This window comes from Mauremys reevesii, linkage group 5, assembly GCF_016161935.1.
Source record: "Mauremys reevesii isolate NIE-2019 linkage group 5, ASM1616193v1, whole genome shotgun sequence".
Taxonomy (NCBI): domain Eukaryota; kingdom Metazoa; phylum Chordata; order Testudines; family Geoemydidae; genus Mauremys; species Mauremys reevesii.
In genome coordinates, this window is record NC_052627.1 from 65765560 (window position 1) to 65788335 (window position 22776).

General features: G+C 43.9%; 1 protein-coding gene and 1 long non-coding RNA gene across 4 annotated transcripts in view; one reads left to right on the forward strand and one right to left on the reverse strand.

Moving 5' to 3' along the window:
* Nucleotides 1–6314: 6314 nt before the first annotated feature.
* On the reverse strand, nt 6315–9655 carry LOC120405655. Of its 3 annotated transcripts, none has more exons than XR_005598749.1 (3): nt 9375–9655; nt 7216–7353; nt 6315–6687 (listed from the first exon to the last, which is right to left on the reverse strand). It is a non-coding gene; the product is annotated as an uncharacterized LOC120405655 (long non-coding RNA). The 3 variants fall into 3 exon arrangements; XR_005598750.1 differs by lacking the exon at nt 9375–9655 and adding an exon at nt 8614–8921; XR_005598748.1 differs by lacking the exon at nt 9375–9655 and adding an exon at nt 8206–8297.
* The window catches only part of TMA16 (translation machinery associated 16 homolog), a 42137-nt gene continuing 28308 nt past the window's right edge, over nt 8948–22776 (forward strand). Inside the window, exons 1-2 of the mRNA XM_039539349.1 lie at nt 8948–9146; nt 14142–14254. Coding sequence (XP_039395283.1) covers nt 9144–9146; nt 14142–14254 — 116 coding nt within the window. The 5' untranslated portion in view covers nt 8948–9143. The remainder of the gene's footprint in view (nt 9147–14141; nt 14255–22776) is intronic.

Below are 22776 nucleotides of genomic sequence, written 5' to 3' on the forward strand. Positions count from 1 at the left end.
CATTTAAAAACCCTTGAGTAGGGACTTGGATTGGAGCTTTTAGCAACTACTACAACGCAAATGAATAAATAACTGAATTGATACAGTTAAAAGAAATCTGACCTTTCAGCCTTATAGATTTCTGATACATGGAGATGTTGTGAGGTTACACATAATCATATTACAAATTAAGACGCTTCCACTTGCTCTCAGTAACCTTAAGAATGGCAAATGTCCAGCTGTGACATCTTATCCAGTAATACTCAGGGCTATGATCTTATGTGGATTAGAAAGTATGGTAATCAGGCAACATATTGAACCATTGCTAGGTTTGAGAGCCCACTAATCTATTCAAAGAGAGAAAATATTGTAATGTACTATCAATGCTCCAATCTGAATGTCTTTGGCAAGTGCCCTTGAGATAAGGAAATTATGAATTTATGTCTATTGAAGGTGATATCTTAGTAAGAAATGTCAGGTTTTGAAAGCTACATGCTGCAAAGTGGATTTTTATCCCATACTTGATCTTCTAAAGGAACAGGAAATATTCTAAAGTGGCTCATACATTTTCAGTCAATAAATGGTCCTTAGATATGAAAACAAGATGTGAAACAATTACAAAATGATAAAGGTTATAGAACTTGACAAGGTTACACTTGGAAAAAAAGGTCTCTTCACTCAGTTCAGCAGAGATGTAGAATGGTTTGATCAGCTAGTTTCAGCAGTAAAATATAGTTTCCCTCTCCTCAATAACTAGTAGCTCTTCCACATTCTTTCTAACTAGACATTTATATGTCCCTCATCACCATAGTGTATAAGTGCTTAGTATTTCATGTTAATGATAGTGACAGATATGAACATACATCTGTGGGCCTACTTCTATCTAGATGTATTTGCAGTCATTAATACCTAAGTACAGCAAGTGCGCAGTGCATATGAAATGCAACAATTTTGCTCTGGTAGTATTTCACACCCACATCGCACAGGTGTAAATAACCGAATAAAGAGGTAGGCAGTGGGGAAAAAATCAGGGCTCTAGCAAGATTTTTTTAAAAATTAAATTTGGCTCAAACAGTAAAAGAAACAACCTAAACTCATATTTATCTCCCAAGTCTATCTTTCTCTCACATTGAGTAGAACAGATGTACTTTTTTCTGAATCACAAAATAATAGCAATTTTAGATTCAGTTCAGCTGGCAAGCAGTCATATAATTAATGACATTGTTTTTACATTGCATTACTATTAAATCCAAATTCTCTTACCCATTATAATTTGTAATTATTGCTTATATAGTACATGATGTCTTAGCTCTCTAATGCTGGGCCAGTCTATCAACCCACACTGGACAAATTTTGATACGTACCAGATGTGACTGACACTACTTGGAGTGTTTATTTCATTTCTGCCAGCGCACTTCGGAATGATTACATAGTATGTTAAATTTTAAGTGTGTTACACAAATATTCCAATAGCTATAAAAATTGCAAGTAAAACTTAACTTGATAAGGGTCTCAGGTGACATTTGAACCTTGAATAAAAGCAGGACATCATAAAAATAAAATTTGGTTCTGTCAACATGTGGCCTCGTCTCAGGCACCCTTTTGTGGCCTCAGGCAGCCCTGTGAACAGTCCTTCGCCTGACTTTCCCCTTTCCTCAAATTAGCTCCAAATGAGGATTTTACAAGTGCAACAACAGCCCTCCTTTGGGTCTGGGTCACTTAAACTAAAACTTGACACAAAGGCCTTCCCGTCAGCCTTAGGCTGGGCACAGGCCCAAGCTCCCGTGGTGCCTCAAGTCCCTTCCTGCCTTCGCTTCGGCTACTCCCAGCCCTTCCTAACAACTCCCCCTGGTTTTAGAGTCTTCCCTGTCTCATCTGCCAAGTTCCCTGAATGCAACTTGCTCTTCCTTTGTAGGGGACCAGCTGCTCTCTTTAGTTGTGCCTCTTCAGTAATCAAGGTCGACTGGGCCCAGGCCTCTAGACCACAAAGGAGCAAGCAACCATGCTAGAATTCTCTACAAATTTTGTGTATGTCTCAGAACTGAATATCAGTTAGATAGTGGAGTTTGAAAACAAACAAAACACACCCTACAACCAGCATGAACAACTGTTCAAGATGGAAGTTTTCATATTTACCAAGATTATTTGCACTACAAACGAAGAAACTATCACAAAGTTATTGTATTTGATATTACCCTCACAATAGTTCTCAACATATTTACCATTGTAGGCTACGTCCAATACTACCTGTGTGGCCCGGAGAATGTCACATGGGCTGCAGCTTTGTGCTGAGTGCAGGCTGAGAACCACTGCCCTAACACCTCAGTTACAATATACTTTTTAATCCATCTGTGAAACTAGTATCTTTCTCTTAGCACCTGTAAGATATGTGCCGGTCACAATTTTCTATTTTAGTTCAGTAGCCGACGAGATAATTAACTCACTTTTTTGATCCTCAGTACATGATAGCACTTGAATAGCCTTTAGGGAACATTTCAAACTACTAGGAGATTATTCTGCTACTTCAGTGACAAAGCTTTTGGTGATTTGGTTAAAAAAAATCCCTTCCCTATTACGCTGTACTACAACTTTTACAAGTGTTCTGAGTTCAAGAAGGGAATCTCTGCAATTTCATCTCTGGGAGCCCTTTGGCATTCCTTGCAGATCTAAACTCCAACTGAGAATGATCAATGACAGTTTTGGGCATACAAGGCATTGGGACCTAGGTGGATCATTAACTATCTTCGTCTAATATCAGTGTGACCTAAGTTGCATGTTATTAAAACAAGAGGATAAGCAACTCTGTTTAAAATTATCCTAAAAATATAGATGGAGAAAAAGTGATAACATAATGGTACCCTGACTCATTTTAGTTCTATTTCCATTCTGTTCAAATTTTCCTGAGCCTTAATCACAAGACCATACTTCCTCCAGTATTTACTGCAAAAATCTCTGTTTAGTTAGTTTTAGAACATCCCATCACTGTAGCAGTCTTCTCCCGGAAGAGCAGAAATGATGTTGTGTTAGGTTTTAATCTCTGATGCATGACAATGATGTACATTTCTTGTGAAAAGGAGCTTTTCTACAAGCAATATGTGGGATGGGTAAAGTGCTGAAAGGCAAGAGAGGCCTCTTATGACTAAGGAAATTCCAAAAGCCTGCTAAATGATTCAGTGGCTGAGGGGTTCACTGGTCTGCCTTTATTATGCAAAGTACGGTTGGTGGAAGAACAGGGAAAATAGGAAGGAAGGAGTGTGAGTTTCTCTTGCATAGTGGATGTGGATAGAAATTTGCCTTCTTTCTTCATAGTTATCCAGTCTCTTTTTTTTCTTCCCATCTTGACAGAGAGGCTTATGTTCCCTTTGGGTCCATCCACACTGTACAAATGATATATTGGGTTGCAATTGTCTCTTCAAATGGTTAAAGCATAGTACTGTTTTACAGCATGGGTGGCATCCAGCTGTATAACTGTTGTGATGCTTCCTTGGGGTACCCAGGGTTGTGAAACACCTCACTACCACCTTCCCTTAATGTGAGTCCTTGTCTGTGGCCAACTGTGAGTCAGCTCCCCAACCCCACCAGCAGCACAAGCACCTCCCTCTGTACTTCACAGATCCTGCTGTCACTCTGTTGGTTAACAACAGGCACAGTCCAGTCCTCAGAGCATCTCTCTGGACCAGCTTCTGGTTCACAGGATACTCACTGAATCCACCAATTCACTGCTTCCAAAGAAACAGTATACCCCCACTTACCAGTTCCACCTCAGATCACTGCTACACTTAACTCACAGCACTTAGATTTGCTTATAGGGAAATCAAGTTTTTTAAACAAAGTATAGAGATTCAACTAGTAACAAGTAGAAGTATTGGAAACAAATGGTTACATATAAAATAAAATAATAAACACTCCATTCTAGAGCCTAGACTTAATTAACAAGACACTCTCATATCTAATCCTCACCTGAAATCCTTGTAGTGCTTTACAGCCAGGTGAGCTGTGACCCTTCCAGTTTTATTCAATATCTTAATTAATGATCTGGAGGATGGTGTGGACTGCACCTTCAGCAAGTTTGCAGATTACACTAAACTGGGAGGAGTGGTAGATATGCTGGAGGAGAGGGACCTAGACAAATTAGAGGATTGGGCCAAAAGAAATCTGATGAGGTTCAACAAGGACAAGTGCAGAGTCCTGTACTTAGGATGGAAGAATCCCATGCACTGCTACAGACTAGGGACCGAATGGCTAGACAGCAGTTCTGCAGAAAAGGACCTAGGGGTTACAGTGGACGAGAAGCTGGATATGAGTCAACAGTGTGCCCTTGTTGCCAAGAAGGCTAACGGCATTTTGGGCTGTATAAGTAGGGGCATTGCCAGCAGATCGAAGACGTGATCATTCCCCTCTATTCAACATTGGTGAGGCCTCATCTGGAGTACTGTGTCCAGTTTTGGGCCCCACACTACAAGAAGGATGTGGAAAAATTGGAAAAAGTCCCGCGGAGGGCAACAAAAATGATTAGGGGGCTGGAGCACAAACTGGGATTATTTAGTCTGCAGAAGAGAAGAATGAGGGGGGATTTGATAGCTGCTTTCAACTACCTGAAAGGAGGTTCTAAAGAGGATGGATCTAGACTGTTCTCAGTGGTACCAGATGACAGAACAAGGAGTAATGGTCTCAAGTTGCAGTGGGGGAGGTTTAGGTTGGATATTAGGAAAAACTTTTTCACTAGGAGGGTGGTGAAGCACTGGAATGGGTTACCTAGGGAGGTGGTGAAATCTCCTTCCTTAGAGGTTTTTAAGGTCAGGCTTGACAAAGCCCTGGCTGGGATGATTTAGTTGGGGTTTGGTTCTGCTTTGAGCAGGGGATTAGACTAGCAGACCTCTTGAGGTCCCTTGCAACCCTGATATTCTAAGATTCTTCTTTCATGAGATATGCATGCTGTCAATTTGACTCCTAGGTGTAGGATTCAGTGTGTCTCTTTGCATTCCAAGATATATCAAACAAATCCTTTGTCCTGATTCTTAAACAGGAGCCTTCCCCACTGCTGTTTGTTTCTTCCTACAGATTTCCTCTTTTGTAGATTTCATAATCTGTCAATTCACACCTGGCTCAGTGCAAATAGGCATACAGCAGGAAGCATATCATATAGAGGTGGTCAGCCAGGTGCAGGGGCGGCTCTAGGATTTGTGCCACCCCAAGCAGGGCGGCACGCCACGGGGGGCGCTCTGGCAGTCACCTGCAGACGTGCCTGCAGAGGGTCCGCTGGTCCCGCGGCTCCGGTGGGCTTCCCGCAGGCACGTCTGCGGGAGGTCCACCGGAGCCGCGGGACCAGCAGACCCTCCGCAGGCATGCCTGCGGGAGGTCCACCGGAGCCGCCTGCCGCCCTCCCGCGGGACGCCCCCCCAAGCGCACGCTTGGCGCTGGGGTCTGGAGCCAGCCCTGGCCAGGTGTCAGTTACTTCCTACCTGAGAGAAACTTCTTCAAAAGTATGTACCTTTCTGGTGACCTACCTTAACTCCAAGACCTTAAGCACATTTAGTATAGATACCTAATTCCTTAAATATTACCCTTACATACATTTTACAATGATTATGATGACCAGTAGACTACTGGCTCTTGGTAGAGACCTCACATCCCATCCTTAGGTGAACTACCATGCAGATATCCAACCCAGGGGATCCCTGTAAAACCCTATTACCCCCTATGACCTCTGCCAACTGGCACCAAGGATCCCTAGGTCACAATTGTCCTTGAAATGCTACAGCCCAGAAGTTCTCAAACTTCATTGCACTGCAACCCCCTTCTGACAACAAAAATTACTACGCGACCCTAGGAAGAGGGACCAAAGCCTGAGCCCGCCCGAACCCCATCGCCTGGGGGGTGGAGGGGGAGGCCAAAGCTGAGCCACACTGCCCTGAGCTGGGGGACCAAAGCCCAAAGGCTTCAGCCCCAGGCAGGGGGCCTATAGCCTAAGCCCCAACACCTAGGGCTGAAGCCCTCGGGATTCAGCTTCGACCCTAGACACTGGGGCTCAGGCTTCGGCTTTGGCCCCAGGTGGTGGGATTCAGGCTTTGGCTTTGGGCCCAGCAAATCTAAGCCAGCCCTGGTGACCCCATTAAAATGGGTTCACACCACTTTGGGGTCCCGACCCACTGTTTGAAAACTGTTGCTGTAGCCAGTTCTGTCCAAGGTTGTAGCACAATTTGGAACAGAGTTAAAATGCAGCTGGGCCTGATTTTCAACTCAGCTACATTGGTGTAATACTAATAAAAATCCATTTAAGTCAAAGGAGATATGCTAGCATAAGGTAATGTGGCAGAGTTGAGAATCAGGCCTGGTTAGGATCAGTGTACGCTACAAAATGGTATTGTGTTTAACTATGTTGGGAGACAATTCTGTGGTATCTGGATTTCCTAAACTGCTTATCCATAGTGTAAATGGCCCCATGTAGCTGGGCATTAAATGTTCATTGAGAGAAGACTTAATTCCTCAATACGTTAAAAATAATAATTTGAAAAATTAACATAGTAAAAACTAAATGTTCAGAATATTATTTGTATTAATATGAATGCAGAATTTGTTTCACAAGAAACAAGTTATTAATACATTCATTTCTTCCTTTCTTCAGAATAACCACATCTAGTTGTCATTGAAATAAATGCATCTTGTCAAGCTGAAGTCCAAAGGTGACGCAATGCTTTGCTGCAGTTTCTGGAAACAATGTGTATAATGAGGAAAATTAGTCCTTTCCACACTTATTCTGTTTTCTTTTAAAAAAACTAACACAAAATATTATGATAATATGCTTTTATCTTTCTCCTACATCTTCATACATTTCTTTTGTCTCAGACAGAAAAACAGACTTTGCAGACTTGGGAGAAGTTACTTGTAACCAGATACTTTTTCTATTTTATTTCTAATATAATTGTCATATTGACTAAATTATATTATTAGCCTTGTTTGGTGTTTGATCCTCACTGCCACACAGGTGAAAACAAGAATTTCCAGTAAAAATTCTTATATCCAGTCAAATCCTAATAATTTAGGATATATATAAAAAAATCGTGGAATCATCTTTCCAATATAACCTCATTCTTTCTCATGTATCATAAATGGTAAATAAGTGCAAATAAAGAGACTACATTCCTCAGTATAGTCATTACATATTGAAGTCACATACTATCCCATATTCTGTATTATTTTAAATCCACATACTGTTGTAGGTGCTATGGGCCCTACCTTTCAGCTCTGATGCAAAAAAGTAGGAGTAGTCCTCATGCCCAAGTAGTTCCACTGATTTCAGTTGGGCTACTCATGTGATTAAGGACTTTTCTCATAAGGGTTGCAGGACCAGGTATTCAGATGTCCTGAGTTGGTCTTGGAAGGTAGCAGTTTATGGGAGTAAAGGGGAAAAAAAAAGCACAAAATAGGAAAAGAATGGCAGAGTAGAGCATATAGGTAGATGATAGATGTTCACCACAGGAGACAAGGGGGCCAAATCCCCAGCTAATGTAATAAACCAGCATAGCTCCATTGACTTAAATGGTAGCATCCTAGTTTACCCCAGCTGAGGAGCTGGCCCAAGAATCTTTTTTTTAAGACTTTTAGTAATCGAAAGAATAGCTTCTTTAGGACATATATTCTATGGAAAATGCTCTGTATATTTTCACACTATATCAGACTCTGAACTAGCTCAAGATATTTTACTATAATTTCCTTAAAAGAAGCTGTGTAAGCAGATGTCATACAAATATTGAAGCTATAGTATCTTCATGAGATAAAAGTTACCGCTGTGACAGAATAAAATAAATGGTGTCCTGACATAATGTTGCCAAAGTAATCTACCAGGATGCAGTTGCCAAGCTAACCTATCAGGATGCTCTTCTGACATATCTAAGGAATTTTATAGTAGTACTCATAGATGCTGGAACAAAGGGTGTTGGGGGTGGTTCTGCACCCCTGGCTTGAAGTAGTTTCCGTCACCCATAGTAGTTTATGATTCAATGGCTCTAAGCACCTCAACTATAAAAATTGTTCCAGCACCCCTGGTAGTACTTAGCGGTCATGTGTCCCTCCCCAGCAGTATGTTTTCTGTGCGTAGGGCAGACAGAAGAGAGGTAAATCATTGTGGGGCAGAGGGCAGGACTGGGGAAAAGCTGGTTGGTGACCGCCTACCCTGTGCTGGGCTCAGCTGCTCATCCCTGCTGGGCTGGGGAGGACTGTACTTACTCTTCTCCTGCAGGGCAGCTGGAACTGGGTCAGACCCACCCCCCGATTTCTTCCCCATCTGTCAAGCTCTGCAAACTCCCCTCCCTCTCAACCCACACCTGGATCCCCCCACACTGAGCCCCTCCACATTTGTATCCTGCTTTGCTGAGCCTGCCTGCCCACACCTGGTGCACCTGACACGGAAGGGCAGGGCCCTGGGGTGTTTCTGGGGCAGGCCCGGTCCTTGCACTGTGTCAGGGTTGGGTGCAGCCTCATTGCTGAGTCTGTGTCCGGGGGGCAGCTGCACAGTGATCTCCCACCTCTGTGCAGCCAGTGCCATGCTGGAGCCTCCACATTTATTTGACAAATAAAATTTTTCAGCATTTTAAAATATTGTGCACAGAATGTTTATTTTTGGGGCAGACTGACCTCTGGAGTAAAGCACTGAGAACTGCTGACTTCCTAGGTCTGTTTGCTAGTGTTAAGGACACACCTGCTTTCTATCATTATTACTATATTGTCAACCGCTGCTCCCGTTGGGGGATCAGTCACGGGGTACTAGTTTCCTACACCGTCCTTCGTAAGACTTGGTTTCGTGTTGAGATTTTTCTAGGGCAACTGCTGCTCTGGGGGCGGGAGCTGGCCACACCCGCGCACGTGGCTGTAGTTGGCTTTTTGGGGTGGCCCGCGGCTGGCGGTCAGCAGGCGGGCCCGGCCCGGCCCACCACCCGCTGGGGAGACGCGCACCCGGAACGGCCAGGAGCCCAAGCCGCAGCCCCCGGGAGGGACACGGCGCTGGGCCAGAGACGGAATCACCGAGCGCAGGCGGAACGGGGCGCTCGGGAGCGGGACACTGAGCCGGGCTCTTTTCACGGCGGACCGGACACGCGGTTCCGGTTTTTGCCGCGGTGCCCCCTCCCCTCCGGCACGTGCCGCCCGCCCGCCGCGTGGGACTCGCCATGGTGAGTGCGGGGGTGGGTCGCGCTGCCGGGCCGCAGCTCAGCGGGGTCTGTTCCAGACACCAGCACACGGGCCGTGGCGCTCGTCGCCGCCAGACACGGAGCGAGGGGGCGGCCGGGCCAGGGGGCTGCTCCCTGCGGGCAACCAGCGCGTGCGGAGCCCAACACGCCCGCGCTCGCCGCAGGAACCCCGGTGCCTCGCCCGTGCCCGGGAGCGAGCCGGGAACCTACCCGGGGCCCCTCCGCCTGTTTCCAGAACCGGCTCCAGCCAGTGCTGCAGTGGGGCTGCAGGCAGGATACAGGGGAACGGGGGCGTTGGGGTGTCGTTCGTTGTCTCTGTGTTTCAGGGCCCTCCACCTAGTGCCCCGCGACAATCTGCCTTTCCGTACAGTTATTCTGTGCTTTTAAATCATTCCAGCGTGAGAACTCTGCACAGAATTAACTGAGGGATCCCGCCGCTCCCCTGCGGCCAGACCGTCCTTCATTACTCCCTGTTCGCGCCACCTGCCCTACCCGGCACACCCACTCTTAACCCTGCCTACTGAAATGTGCAAATATATATACAAAGACCAAAAATAACAAGTAACCAGGAGATCATAACATTCATATTTTTTTCAATTGAGGCACTTCCAGTGTATTAAAATACCAAAATATAGAATTGTGTTGCTCAATATGAAGATGATAGATGAGCTTTTCAAAGTCAGATGGGGGAGTTAGACATAATAATCCCTATTGGTTTCTAATAGAAATTAAATATCCAAGTTGCTTAGATAGATTTGGGAGTCTGTTGCTACACAATATAATTAAAAGTACAAATTTTCAGAGTCTGTGTTTAATATACGAAGCTGTGCAATCCACACATTTCATAACAAATAATTTATTCCAGCTGTATTCAGAAAAATATTTTTACCTCAACATACCACAGTATAAGAGAACTAATACATTTGTAGCATAACTTGGTATACCCTGGGAGTATATTCTTTTCAAAATCTTTATTCCTTTAATAATAATTTAAAATATATATGCAACAGTATTTCTAGTACAGAAAAAGGAGTAAAGTTTAGGTGTAAGTCTTACTTTCTATTCTGCTGATTTTTAATACATGCCTAATGTAAGCAGTCCAAATGGTTTAAACTTTAAGTCATCAAATCATAGGACTGGAAGGGACCTCGAGAGGTCATCTAGTCCAGTCCCCTGCACTCATGGCAGGACTAAGTATTATCTAGACCAGTGGTTCCCAAACTTGTTCCGCTGCTTGTGCAGGGAAAGCCCCTGGTGGGCTGGGCCGGTTTGTGTACCTGCTGCATCTGCAGGTTCAGCCGATCGCGGCTCCCAGTGGCCACGGTTCACTGCCCCAGGCCAATGGGAGCTGCTGGAAACGGAGCAGGCCGAGGGACATACTGGCTGCCGCTTCCAGGAGCTCCCATTGGCCTGGAGCAGTGAACCACGGCCACTGGGAGCCGCGATCAGCTGAATCTGCGGACATGGCAGGTACACAAACTGGCCTGGGTCGCCGGAGGCTTTCCCCGCACAAGTGGCGGAACAAGTTTGGGAACCACTGATCTAGAGAATTCCTGACAGGTGTTTGTCTAACCTGCTCTTAAAAATCTCCAATGATGGAGATTCCACAGCCTCCTTAGGCAATTTATTCCAGTGCTTAACCACTCTGATGGGACGTTTTTCCTAATGTCCAAACTAAACCTCCCTTGCTGCTATTTAAGCCCATTGCTACTTGTCCTAGCCTCAGAGGTTAAGAAAACAAGTTGTCTTCCTTCTCCTTGTAACAGTCTTTTACATACTTGAAAACTGTTATCATCTCCCCTCTCAATCATCTGTTTTCAAACATCTAAACAAACCCAATTTTTTCAATCTTCCCTCATAGGCCATGTTTTCTAGACCTTTAATCATTTTTGTCATTCTTCTCTGGACACGCTCCAATTTTTCCACATCTTTCCTAAAATGTGGTGTCCCGAACTGCACACAATACTCCAGCTGAGTCCTAATCAGCGGGGAGTAGAGCGGAACAATTACTTCTTGTCTTGCTTACAACACTCCTGTTAATACATCCCAGAATGATGTTTTTTTTTTTTTTTTGCAACAGTGTTACACTGTTGACTCATTTAGCTTGTGGTCCACTGACCCCAGATCCCTTTTCATAGTACTCCTTCCTAGGCAGTCATTTCCCATTTTGTGTGTGTGCAACTGATTGTTCCTTAAATGGAGTACTTTGCATTTGTCCTTATTGAATTTCATCCTATTGACTTCAGACCATTTCTCCAGGTTGTCCAGATCATTTTGAATTTTAATCCTGTCCTCTAAAGCACTTGCCCTCCCAGCTTGTAAGTGTATTCTCTATGCCATTGTCGAAATAATTGATGAAGATATTGAACAGAACTGGACCATGAACTGATCCCTGTGGGATCCCACTCATTACACCCTTACAGCATAACTGTGAACCACCAATAACTACACTCTGGAAATGGGTTTCTAACCAGTTTTGCACCCACCTTATAGTAGCTCCATCTAGGTTGTATTTCCCTAGTTTGTTTATGAGGTCAGTATTAAAAGCTTTACTAAAGTCAAGATAATAATCTACTTTGTTTATATGCTTATGGGAAATTCCTCTAAAATAGGTATTCTAGCTTTCAAGGCCAAATATTCAAAATAGCCTCAACCCTTGCCCCCAATATTTTACCTGCAGTTTGGCATGTGCAAATTCAGCAGGTGTATTTGATTTTCGTACTGTAAGTTTAGGGAGTAGGAAAACTAGTGTAATAAAATTCTGCGTTGTCATATTTAATGGTGTCCACTGATACACATTCCAATTTGCAAACTGTGCTTTCTTCACTTAAAAAATATTAGTACTTTTTAATTCTAGCTGTGAATAAAATCTGTTGTACCACAGAGTGTACTTTAAAAACTCTTCCAGACATTCATTGCAGGTTCTTTAACCAGGCCATTTTTTAAGCTGTTCTATCATCAGAAAAGGCAATTTGAAACTTGTTGCAGAAGTTGAAATAGGATCAGTGTTCTGTTAAATGCTCAGGTAGTTAATCGGTTCTTTCCTTTTCTATGTCAAGTCAACAGGACAGAAAATCATTCTGTTCTAGAAACTATAAACAAACAAAAGTAAATGAACATGACAAACTTGATTGCAGCCAAAGGTCTTCCCTAGACACGTACCACCAAACCGAGTGAATGAAAAACTAACAGGTGGTAGTAAATATAATGTTAACTGGTTCTGAATCAATCATTTCAAGCACTATCTACAGGGAGTTGTCTGGATAAATTAGTTGTCAAGATAACCATATATAAGTGTTTGATTAAAGTTTTAAATTTGTACTCTCAGCGGTGTTGATCAGTGTATAGCAACTGAAACGTATCTGTCTTTTTGGACACTTTTGGCTCAAGTTTTGAGCAAGTAGTTGGCTCGTATGTGTGTTGCTGTTCCACAGTTGTATTTCAGTGTGTTTCTGAACAGGATGGGCAAATGAGTCTATGATTGTTAGCAATGACTTGACTAGAGCAATTATCTATGTTTTTCTAGACTTCCCACCAATATTCTGTCTAGAAACTCCAATCTTAAACTGAAAAACTTCTGTTCCAGTCTTGTGATATAATTTGACACAGCCTCCTACCCACATTTTTGTGATGTGGACTAGAATAAGGCCATCAAACTGCAATTCCTTGCTGCTTATGGCATGATTTTTTCTTTTTTATATACCTTCCTTGTTCATGTTGTTGCTACTTCCAGTTTGTCATGTAATTGGGCTGAAGTCACATGAGCAACATTAGTTGGTTATTAATACCTTCTTTAAATTAGTGGAGCTTCAGGGTGTCTTCTCAAGAAGTGCTAGAGGAAGCAGTCTATGCAAATTTAAATCATCACAGTAATAAACTTGTGAACACTAGTGCAGGATCACTACTTTATGACCAAGCTTACTCTTGTTTTCTTTCTTCCCTATGCATTCCTCAATGTTGCACTGCTTAGTAGTCTTTCCATTAATTTTGGGGCAACCTTCAAACTTCATAACAATAAATAAATAAGCATAATGGGAACTACTGGGAAAAGAACTAGCCACAACTGCAACGTGAGTCTGGTTTGTATTAGGTAGTTTTTTACAGCTGTATTCCTAGCTGTATCTTCTTGAGAAGTTTCTTGTTTCAGATTCAGAGCTGGGAAATGGAGTGGTGTGGGGATGAGGCTTGCAATGCATTCCTTTTTAAAAAGAGCCCCTTCCTGTAACCTGAACATTTGCTTAAGATGTTTTTCTTTAGAACATATACAAATGCACTTGAGTCACTGACGTTGCAGAAAGCTATAACTTTATCTCTATTTGTAGAAGTCCTTTAATGCAGAAGTGACCACTGGATTTCTGTTGCTCCACTAAGATGGAGCATTGTATTTTGGGACATGTAGTCTCTGTGGGTGGCAGCTGCAATCTGGTTCTTTCTGTGCAAATTAGATGGGTTCCTGACAAGGGTTTAAATGGAGCCGTCATTAAACATAGAGAAAAGTTTAAATAAGGGTATACTGCAAATTGCATCCTTGTTAGGAGAGGTAATTTAAAGTTTCCTCACCATTGAGTTCTTTAAGAAGGAAGGTATTTTCTGTTAGAAGAGTAGCAGCCTTTATATCTTTTTTTAGTTTAGAGTTGGTGTGTGTTATAACTGCGAACTTTGCTTCAGCCTTCAGAGTATGTATGCCTGATTTTCAAATTGCATGTGCTGTGTTGGAATCTGAACTCAGGAGTCTGCGTTTTATTATTCTTAGTAACACAAGGAATGACATGAATATAACTTATACTAGCCCACCCACTGTATGAATTTTGGACCTTCTGAGGTGTTAATGCGTGCTCTTTCTTGAGTGAATCTCTTTGATAAGGTGCTGCTGGCTTCCCTTTGAGCAGTCTTTTACTCTGGTTGCACTAGTTTATGAGACACTTTGTGAAGGGAACTGAAGTGTCTCATTTTATTCCTTGTTATGTTTCATTTCAGCCAAAAGTACCAAAGGGCAGAGGAGGAGGGCAAGAGAAAAAAGTCATCCATCCTTACAGCAGAAAGGCTGCTCAGCTTACCAGAGAAGCGCACAAACAGGAAAAAAAGGAAAAGTGAGTTAATTTGTACTGTTATCCAATGTGGGGGAAAGGGAGAATAATTCTGTGTTTTTAAAAGTACTATTTTGCGTCTGAATTTCAGGAAAGTGGGGAACACGAAATTTGGAACCTTTTTTGGTAAGTGGGTAAAACTAGGAGTTATTAATATGAATTTAAAACAAAGATAATTAGGCTGAATATCAGATATTTTCTAATAGTGAGACTGTTTATAGAATAACATTTCTTAGAAACTGATAGAAGTGTCAGCACAGGAATAATGTAAAATTAAATTAGACAACCTGATTTATTAGAAAGTCAAGGTACTGAATTATAGGAATGTAGGATTGGAGGGGACCTGAAGAGGTCATCTAGTCAACGCCCTTTCACAGAGACAGGATTAAGTAAAATGTAAAATCATTGCATAAAACTTGAACCTAATGCCAAATTCTACCAGATGATTTTCAGAACTTTTACTTACACTATCAGTCTATTTACTGAAGTACTTTTTAAAATGATTCTGATTAACACGTGACTGGTAATTGACATGAAGCTTTTCACCTTGTTTGAATCTACTGCAAGTTGACATTGACAATAAGTTTGGTTCGAATTCAGTTTCTTGGTACAAGTGTCCAGATGACAGAAAACACCAAGTTAGTTGGCATATTTTGCAGCCTTACCAAAGGCGGGAAAGACTGAATGAGAATAGAGTCTGAATAACTCATCTCTAGAGGCGGTCCCTGCATCTTTTTTTCCTGCTTTGTAATGAGATCTGCTTCCCTTCTCCTCTTCCCCCCCACCTTCTATGGGGCTAGCGAAGGGCACTGTCTTGAGAGGGATAGAGTTTGCCTAGTGCAGGCAGGGTAGAACATTTGGTGAAGAATTATCATTGTCTCTACTGATGGAGCTCCTTTATGCCATGGTGATCTGATCTACTGGCAGGACAGCCTCTCTCTTCTGGGAACAAATCTTCTCAAGCTGGGAACTCTTGTTTAGGGCTGCTTAGTGGTTTAAAGGTCTGCTTGTTAGCATTTTAAGTGTGTGTGTGTGTGTGTGTGTGTATATATATATGTATATATATATATTAGAACTGCTTTGGGAGATTCTCTGCTATTGCACATTTTATCTATTAAATGCATGATTAGAGATGACCAGAACAGTCAGGGTGGATAAAAATCAATGATTTAAAAAAAAAAACCAAAAAAAATCAGATTTTATTTATTTAAATCAGATTTTTTTATAAAATGCTTTTTGAGGAAAAAATCTATCTAAAGATAGTTTTAATTAAGATACATTATAGCTCAAAGATATCTCATAATGGAATAGGGATTATAAATTCTAATTCTGTAGTATGAGACAATATATTCATGTAATGTTTAAGAAAAATTTTGTAAATGTGTTCCAATAGTTCATGGATTAGGGACCCAATTTTATGGGGTTCCAGGGGCTTCTGTATAGATTATTTAGGTTAATCTTTCTATCTACCCAATGGGACTCAGTGCTAACTAAGTCTAGAAAACACAGCAGAGAAGCTTAGTTTTGCAAAAGCAGCAAAGAGTCCTGTGACGCCTTATAGACTAACAGACATTTTGGAGCATGAGCTTTCGTGGGTGAATACCCACTTTGTCGGATGCATGTTTTGCAGTTCTCAGACTGTTGATTTCTGTCTCCAGAGATAACATGCTTGTTAACAGCAAAAATGTTTTAAATAAATAAATAATATATAGAGGTGAGAAATAAGACCTCAACCCTATCGTGTCTCTGCAAATTTATGTACAGTGTCAATCCCTTACTTCTCTCTAAAAGTGCAAAGTTTCAAAAAGTTCATTGAATAGAAGATGGTTGGGGGCGGAATAGATCTGGTCAAGGAGAAGAAGTCTGGAGATAAATGTGAGAAGGGAGGGACAGGCAGTAGAAACAAAAGTGAAACTGTTTGAGCAGCATATTTCCAGAAGTCTTGAGGCCTGAGTGTAGCCTTCATTGATTTGAGATCTACCATACCATTCTCTCACTAGAAGGGAAAACATATAATGGCAAAAGGCCATAAAAGAGATCCAGTGTGGGTCTTATCACTGAGTTGTGAAAATTATGTATTAAGGTTATAAAACCAACAAGAATGCACTTTTATGTAGAAATCTATGATTAAATCGAGTCTTCCTGACTAGTGATTTACATCATGATTTAAATCAAATCTACCTTGAGGACAGTTAATCTCGCTTTTCACGAACTACTATATTTAAATGTTGTTAGGGTTATGAGACAATAGTAATCAACCAGGAAAATTAAACTTCAATGTAAAAAAGAGTGGACTCACTGCTGAGGTGCCTTCTGGCAGCTCTCTCCCAATCTGGCACCCCAACAGCCACACTGGTCCTGCAGTGGTCCACCTCTTACCATGACTCCGCCCTCCAGGCAGGTCACAATTTAACCCCTCCTCTTCCAGGGTATTAGAGTTCAAAAGACAAAGGAATATTATAAACTCAAAACCAGGGTAATCTGAGAAGTCTTTGGCAGGGCCACACCCCACCCTGCCCAGGATTTGTCTTGATGCAACCAATCCTTTTAATTACTCTTTCTGGGCTGGTTGTCCCATCTGCTTGGAGGTTCATCTCTCTTAGACTCTTGCTTGAAACCAAGCTTCTGTTACCAAGAGGAGTGGAGCTCCGCTCTCTTTCCTTGTCAACCCCAAACTGAGCTGGGCCACCTCCTTTTAATTCCCCTCTCCTCTCCTGACATCTGCTACAGGTATAGCGGTGCAGGGCCAATTGGGACTACAGACCCTTATCAATCCCTTCCTTGCAAGTGTCTGACCCATCACATGCTGTAAGTGATGGTAATAACTAGAGTAACAATAACCAGAGTAAGACTACACACCACACTTGGGTTTAGTTTGGTTTTGTTTCCAGAGTATGTGCCTGAAGTGTTACTGAAACCACACTTCTTGTGGAACGACGTGCAGAGGTAGGGTTTTATGGCTGAGTTAAGGATATTTGTGGAATTCTGACTATGAATTTCCTCACTTTCCAATATTTGTGTTTAAGAATTAGTGTTCTAACCATGATTTGAATTAATGGGTGTATGTGTAGGTTAGGGTTTTTTTTTTTAAACTAATTAGGAACAAGACATTTGAAATACATAATTGTAAAATATTTGAAAACTAGTATTCTGTTGCACAGGTTTAAATGAAACTCCCACTTCAGTAAAATACCACTTTTTAAAAATAGCTTTTTGCGGTTTATTTAACGGAGTCTCCTGAATTTGTGCTGCTGTCTTCTACCTGTGCTTCCGTTGTTGTCTGCTTCTTCCTCACTTGTTCATGGCAGTCAACTCTCCTCAGCCTAGTACTTCTCGTTTTTCCACCCCCGTAGCAGTGAGTGCCATAACCCTGCATACAGTATGGGCTAGTCTACACTAGAAGCGCTACCTCAGCACAGCTGCAGTGTGTTTGGTGAGGACGCGCTATGCTATTGGGCGAGAGCTCTCCTGTCAGTGTAACCACTGCACCTGCACGAGAGGCACATCGCACTAGCCACACTGGCACTTATGTCAGTGTAATTTGCATTGCTCGGGGGAGAGGGTGGCTTAATCACACCCTTCTGAGTGACAGAAGTTATGCTGCTATAAGTGGTAGTGTGTACAAGCTCCATGTAGAGAGAACAGATATGAAATGAGAAGTGGCTGAAATTGTAGAGACTGGAGCACATGGATCTTCATAGCTGTCTTAACATTTTTAAATAGATAAAATATATGTTCTACACTTTTGAAAATTTGTCAAGTATCTTCATTCTAGGGCTTAATTAGTGTTTATGTAAAACCAAAGGCCCAGTTAATAATAATGGTTTGGAAATGGAAATTTTCAAATAGAGGTGCTGGTGCAGTGTATGCAGATGCAATTAAAATCATACTTGTCTCTTATCATTCCAACCAAGGATTTCACTGTGCTTTGCAAACCTCAATTAAGTATGCAGTGGAGAAAGTGACAAATATTAGAAAAGTAAAAATGCTGTAGAATGACAATGAGTGAACAGTAAGTAATGCACAAGACTGTCACTGCCATCAGTATCAGATTGAGACTGCATTATGATCTTCGACCTACTTTGCCCAGTCTATGGCTTGCCTACAGAGGAAAATTATCCTGGTATAAATTCAGGCAAATATCTAGATGAGTTAAGATTTAGATGAGTCCCCCTGGAAGACCTCTGAATACCCTCAGGGTATATGAAGAATTTGGTACAACTTTTAGTAGCAAAATTTACTCTGTAGGGTATGACACTGGGTCATCTGGAACACGTGCCCCTCCCCCTCCCCCCCCGGCCGCCTGTCCCCAGTTACAGCCCTGATGATGTCACTTGGGCCACAAGTTGAGAACCACTGGCCTATAGTGCTTCTGGGAGTCAAAGTTAACTAAGTGCTACTCTTTTCTTGTTCTAAGTAAGGATACAGTGTTTGTAGCTCATATATTGTAAAGTATTTAAGGGGTTTGTGGTATGTTGCATGCTTCCATTGCAGATATGCCAGTCTAATATATCTCACGCTGAAAGACTTTTACTGTACTACTTGACTTGACATGAAATGACCCTTTAGAAGCAGCCTTAAACCCTTGCCTTTTAGAAGTGATTTTGTTTTTTCCCTAGCACGTCTCATGTTTTGCATCTTAATCTATCTTGAGCTCATGAAGGTGGTGGTAGCAGCAGGACTGCTTTAATGTTTACTCTTGCTTACAAATTCGATCTCTGGAATGATAGAATATTAACTGTTTTCAGTTTATATAAGCAGAAGTGAAGACGTCGAAAGCCAAATGTGAAAAAAGAATGAGGATTTTAATTTTTATAGAGAGCTTTTCATATGGAAGGATCTTGATCCAGCAACTACATTTGCAAAGCACTTCAACTAATGAAAAATGGGCGTGGGTAGAGGAGGGAACAGCAACTGTTTAACAGCCTGAAATAGGAAGCGAAGGAAAATGTATCCATTCAACAGTAATTTTTAAAATAGGATCAAAGAACCCAGCTTGACCTTTTGAGCCAGGGATGGAATTTATAGGAGAGGAAAAAACCCTCTTAATTTAGATACTGAGGAAATTTGACATGGAATCTGAGGTAATCACTACATACACTACGAAAAATTTGAATCAAAATCGAATTTGTGGAATATGCGTTATGATCTTGGTGTTGGTTTGTGTACACTGCACTGTGCCCAGTCGTATCCACACTGAGTCCAGTTCCATAGGCTCCGTATCCAGCAGAATGCTGTCACGAATTTGGGGTTTTCCCGGGTTTCCTCCTGGGCATGCTGGGAAAAAAATTCCTAACCGCACCCTTGCATGCGAAACTCCTTGCCTGATTTCTGATTTTCAACACTTGGCGGGGCGCCTCCTGTGCCTCACGCTCAGCCTCCTCCAGACCCGCGCCACGCGCTCCGCTGCGTTGTGCTGGCGCTTGCCGCTGGGCAGCGCTTCGTGCCTGCTACAGCAGCAGACCCGCCCGCAGCTCTGCCGAACGCTGGCGACCCGGGGCCTCACTGGCAGCTGGGTGCACTGGTGGTTTGCTGGGCCTAGGGTGGCTTTTCAATCAGCTGGTGCGAGGTGGGGGGAAAGTTACCACCATCTGGCACCCTGGTTTAGACGCTGCCAGGGTCCTATGGCAGAGTTTCCCGACCTGACCTGCAGGGTAGTAGCCTCTGCAGGGACCACAAAAAAACGGTGAGCTAGCCCTGCCCTATGTGCAGATGCTGGCACCCACCACCTATGGCGGGCCTGTGCCTGCTCTGGCTAAGCCCGTGCAGGTGAGCCTGTGACTGTTCAGGAACGACAAGCAAGCTGAACTTGCCTCTGTGCTTTTACAGCACCTGTTCCTGTTACTCTCCCCAGTTACTTCCCCTGTTTCTGCCCCTTACAACCCCGTTCTTACGCTTAAAGTTAATATAAATACTAAACCAACACCTACTTTAAAAATACTATACATAATGAAATGTTTACACTAACTTTATGATGGATGTGACACTCTATGGGGTACTGGGTGAGGGCTAAACTGGGATGCGGGGATGACAGCCTGTGCTCCAGAGTGGAAGAGCCTGCAGACTGGAGCCTGGACAGCTCTACAGATCCACTCCTCCCAGCCTCCTGGATTTGAGGTTTGGGACTGTGTGGGTGGAGTGACTGGGACCTTGCCAGGACTCTGTGTGGGATGTGGGCCTGCCTTGTGGCGGGGGGGCGGATACAGATTCCTCTGCCCTCCCCCTCTGTGGTCCAGGACCCAGGACCCCCCCCCCCGAACCCCCCCCCCCCCCCCACTCCAGTCCACCCCCCCCCTCCTGCACCACACTGGTGCCACCTCCCATACCTGAGTGGACCCCCTGCTACTGACCCTGGTGTGTGTGTGACCTGCTGCTGATCCTCCCCCTGTCCCTGTCACCAGTGTGATTGTCAAAGTCAATTACCAACCACCCCCCTTCAAAAACAGTACAGTCAAAAAGAACTAGAACAGTTACATGGGAAACAAAGAAAGGGGCGGGGTTTATGAAACTGGGGGAGGGGGAGGGGACTGGGCTTGGGGCGTGGGAGGGGAGAGAAAGGACTTGGCTTTTGGGTACTTGAGCTTTTTTTGGGCCCTTTCCTCCCCTGGGGTGGCAGTTATTTTTTCGTGCCCCGCGGGGGACTTTGTGGTTGGGTGAGGGGGTCAGGGACTTTGTCTGGCTGTCGCGGGCCTGCCCTGCCTGCAGGGCTCTTGCTCCTCCTGCCTGTCCCTGCCTGCAAAACAAAACATGTGGAGCGGAGCGTGTCGCCTTGTTTGCACCTCTCCTCCTCCTCTCCTCGTGCCTCCGCTGTCCTCATGCCACCTCCACTGCTCTCTGCTGGTCCGCTCTGCTGCAGGAGCAGCCTCGCAGATGCTCCATCGTCCCTCTGTCTTTCAGCCCCCCCCTGTTTTTTCTTTGCCATGCGTCATTTCTTTTTCTGTCTGTCTCTTGGCTTTTGCAAATCTGGATTTTGGTGAATCTGTCTCCTGGGAAAGATGAAGTTGTTGATGAAAATGATGACAGATTTTGCTGGAAAGAGGGAGTGAGAGCATGCACAGCATGCATTGCAAATGACCTGACAGCTGTGTCACTGCAGCCTGCCCTGCAGCACCTGCTCTGCCATAGCTCCTGCCCTCTGCAATCCCCTTCCTCACCCACTTCCACCTGTCCCACCCGTGTTGAGTGTCCCGACCCGGTGAATTCGGGTTTCATTCCGGGTTGTCCTGGGTGTGTTCTGGGTACATGTCGGTTTCATTCCTTCCTATTTAAAGCCTCAGAAACCACATTCGAGCCCATTTTCCCTGGATTACCCTTTAGCAGGCTAGCGCAGCAACCATGACCTGGCGCCTGTTTGGCTCACTGTCACTATGTGTACTTTATGCCTTTTGCACAGAGATTCTGCAGATACAGCTAGCAGCACAGCGCCACCACAGGCAGCAGCGCAGCATTACTTGGTCATCAGCCATACATACTGTCATGCCATGCATAATTGGCAATATATGCCATAGTGTGCAGTCATCATGCATTATTTGCATTGCTGCTGTCGCAGGTGCCCTCGCTGAAGGGTGCCTTTATGGTAGAAAAAATAAATCCTGGAAAAATCAAGAACCTCCTTTATGAATCCAGATATAATAATTCCTGAATATCCAGATAGCCATAGGGGCTAGTGTAGTACAGATCCAAGAGAACAGAGAGCACAAGCGGCCAGTGTCAGTGTATGCAGGAATGATGAGCTGTTGGCATCTCCCCAGCAGCTCTCTGCCTGCACCCCCCCCCCCCCTTCCTTCCCCTCATCACCCCACCCTCCGGCTCCCTGTGTCCCCAGACCCTGTACTAAAAATTGGGCAATAAAGACACAACTGATGAGACTTGTGACTGAAATGAAGAGAGAAAAGGAGGAGAACAGCCTGTCCAGCCAGACACAGCAGCAGCAGGGTGGTGGAAAGTGCATCCTGCTGACATGACAGCATCCAGTCAGAAGCATCTCCAGGCACACAGATGAAGGGGGGGGCTGATGGAGGCAGCTGGCTGATGGTATGATGGCTGATGGTTGGCAGTGGATTGGCTCGGGGCATGCAGCGAGTGGGGGGGCCAGTCAGAGAGATCACACCATCTACAGCAAGGCTGATGATGGCTGATGCAGACATGATGATGACGACATATACAGCAGCCAGCCACCTGTGGGGGGGTTGGGGGGGGATGCTACAGTACAGCACAGTGCCGTCGCGTCTACCAGCACATTCTACACAGCATTGGGTACACAAAAAAAAGAGAAAGAGTTTTCTTTTCCTTTTTTTTCCTTTGGGGGGGGGGGGGGGGGGGTAGGCTGTGAGCTGGGGGCCAATGTGACAAAATGTGAATGTTTTGGTTATTTCGGATTGGGAGATCAGCCAAGAATGCAATGCTTTTGGGATACTGCAGGAACTGTGATTCCCCCTCCTCCTCCCTCCCCTCCCTCCCTGCGTCCAATTGATTCTGTGGCTTTCGTCTACATTCATTCTGCGCGCCCGCTGACTCTCTCTGCT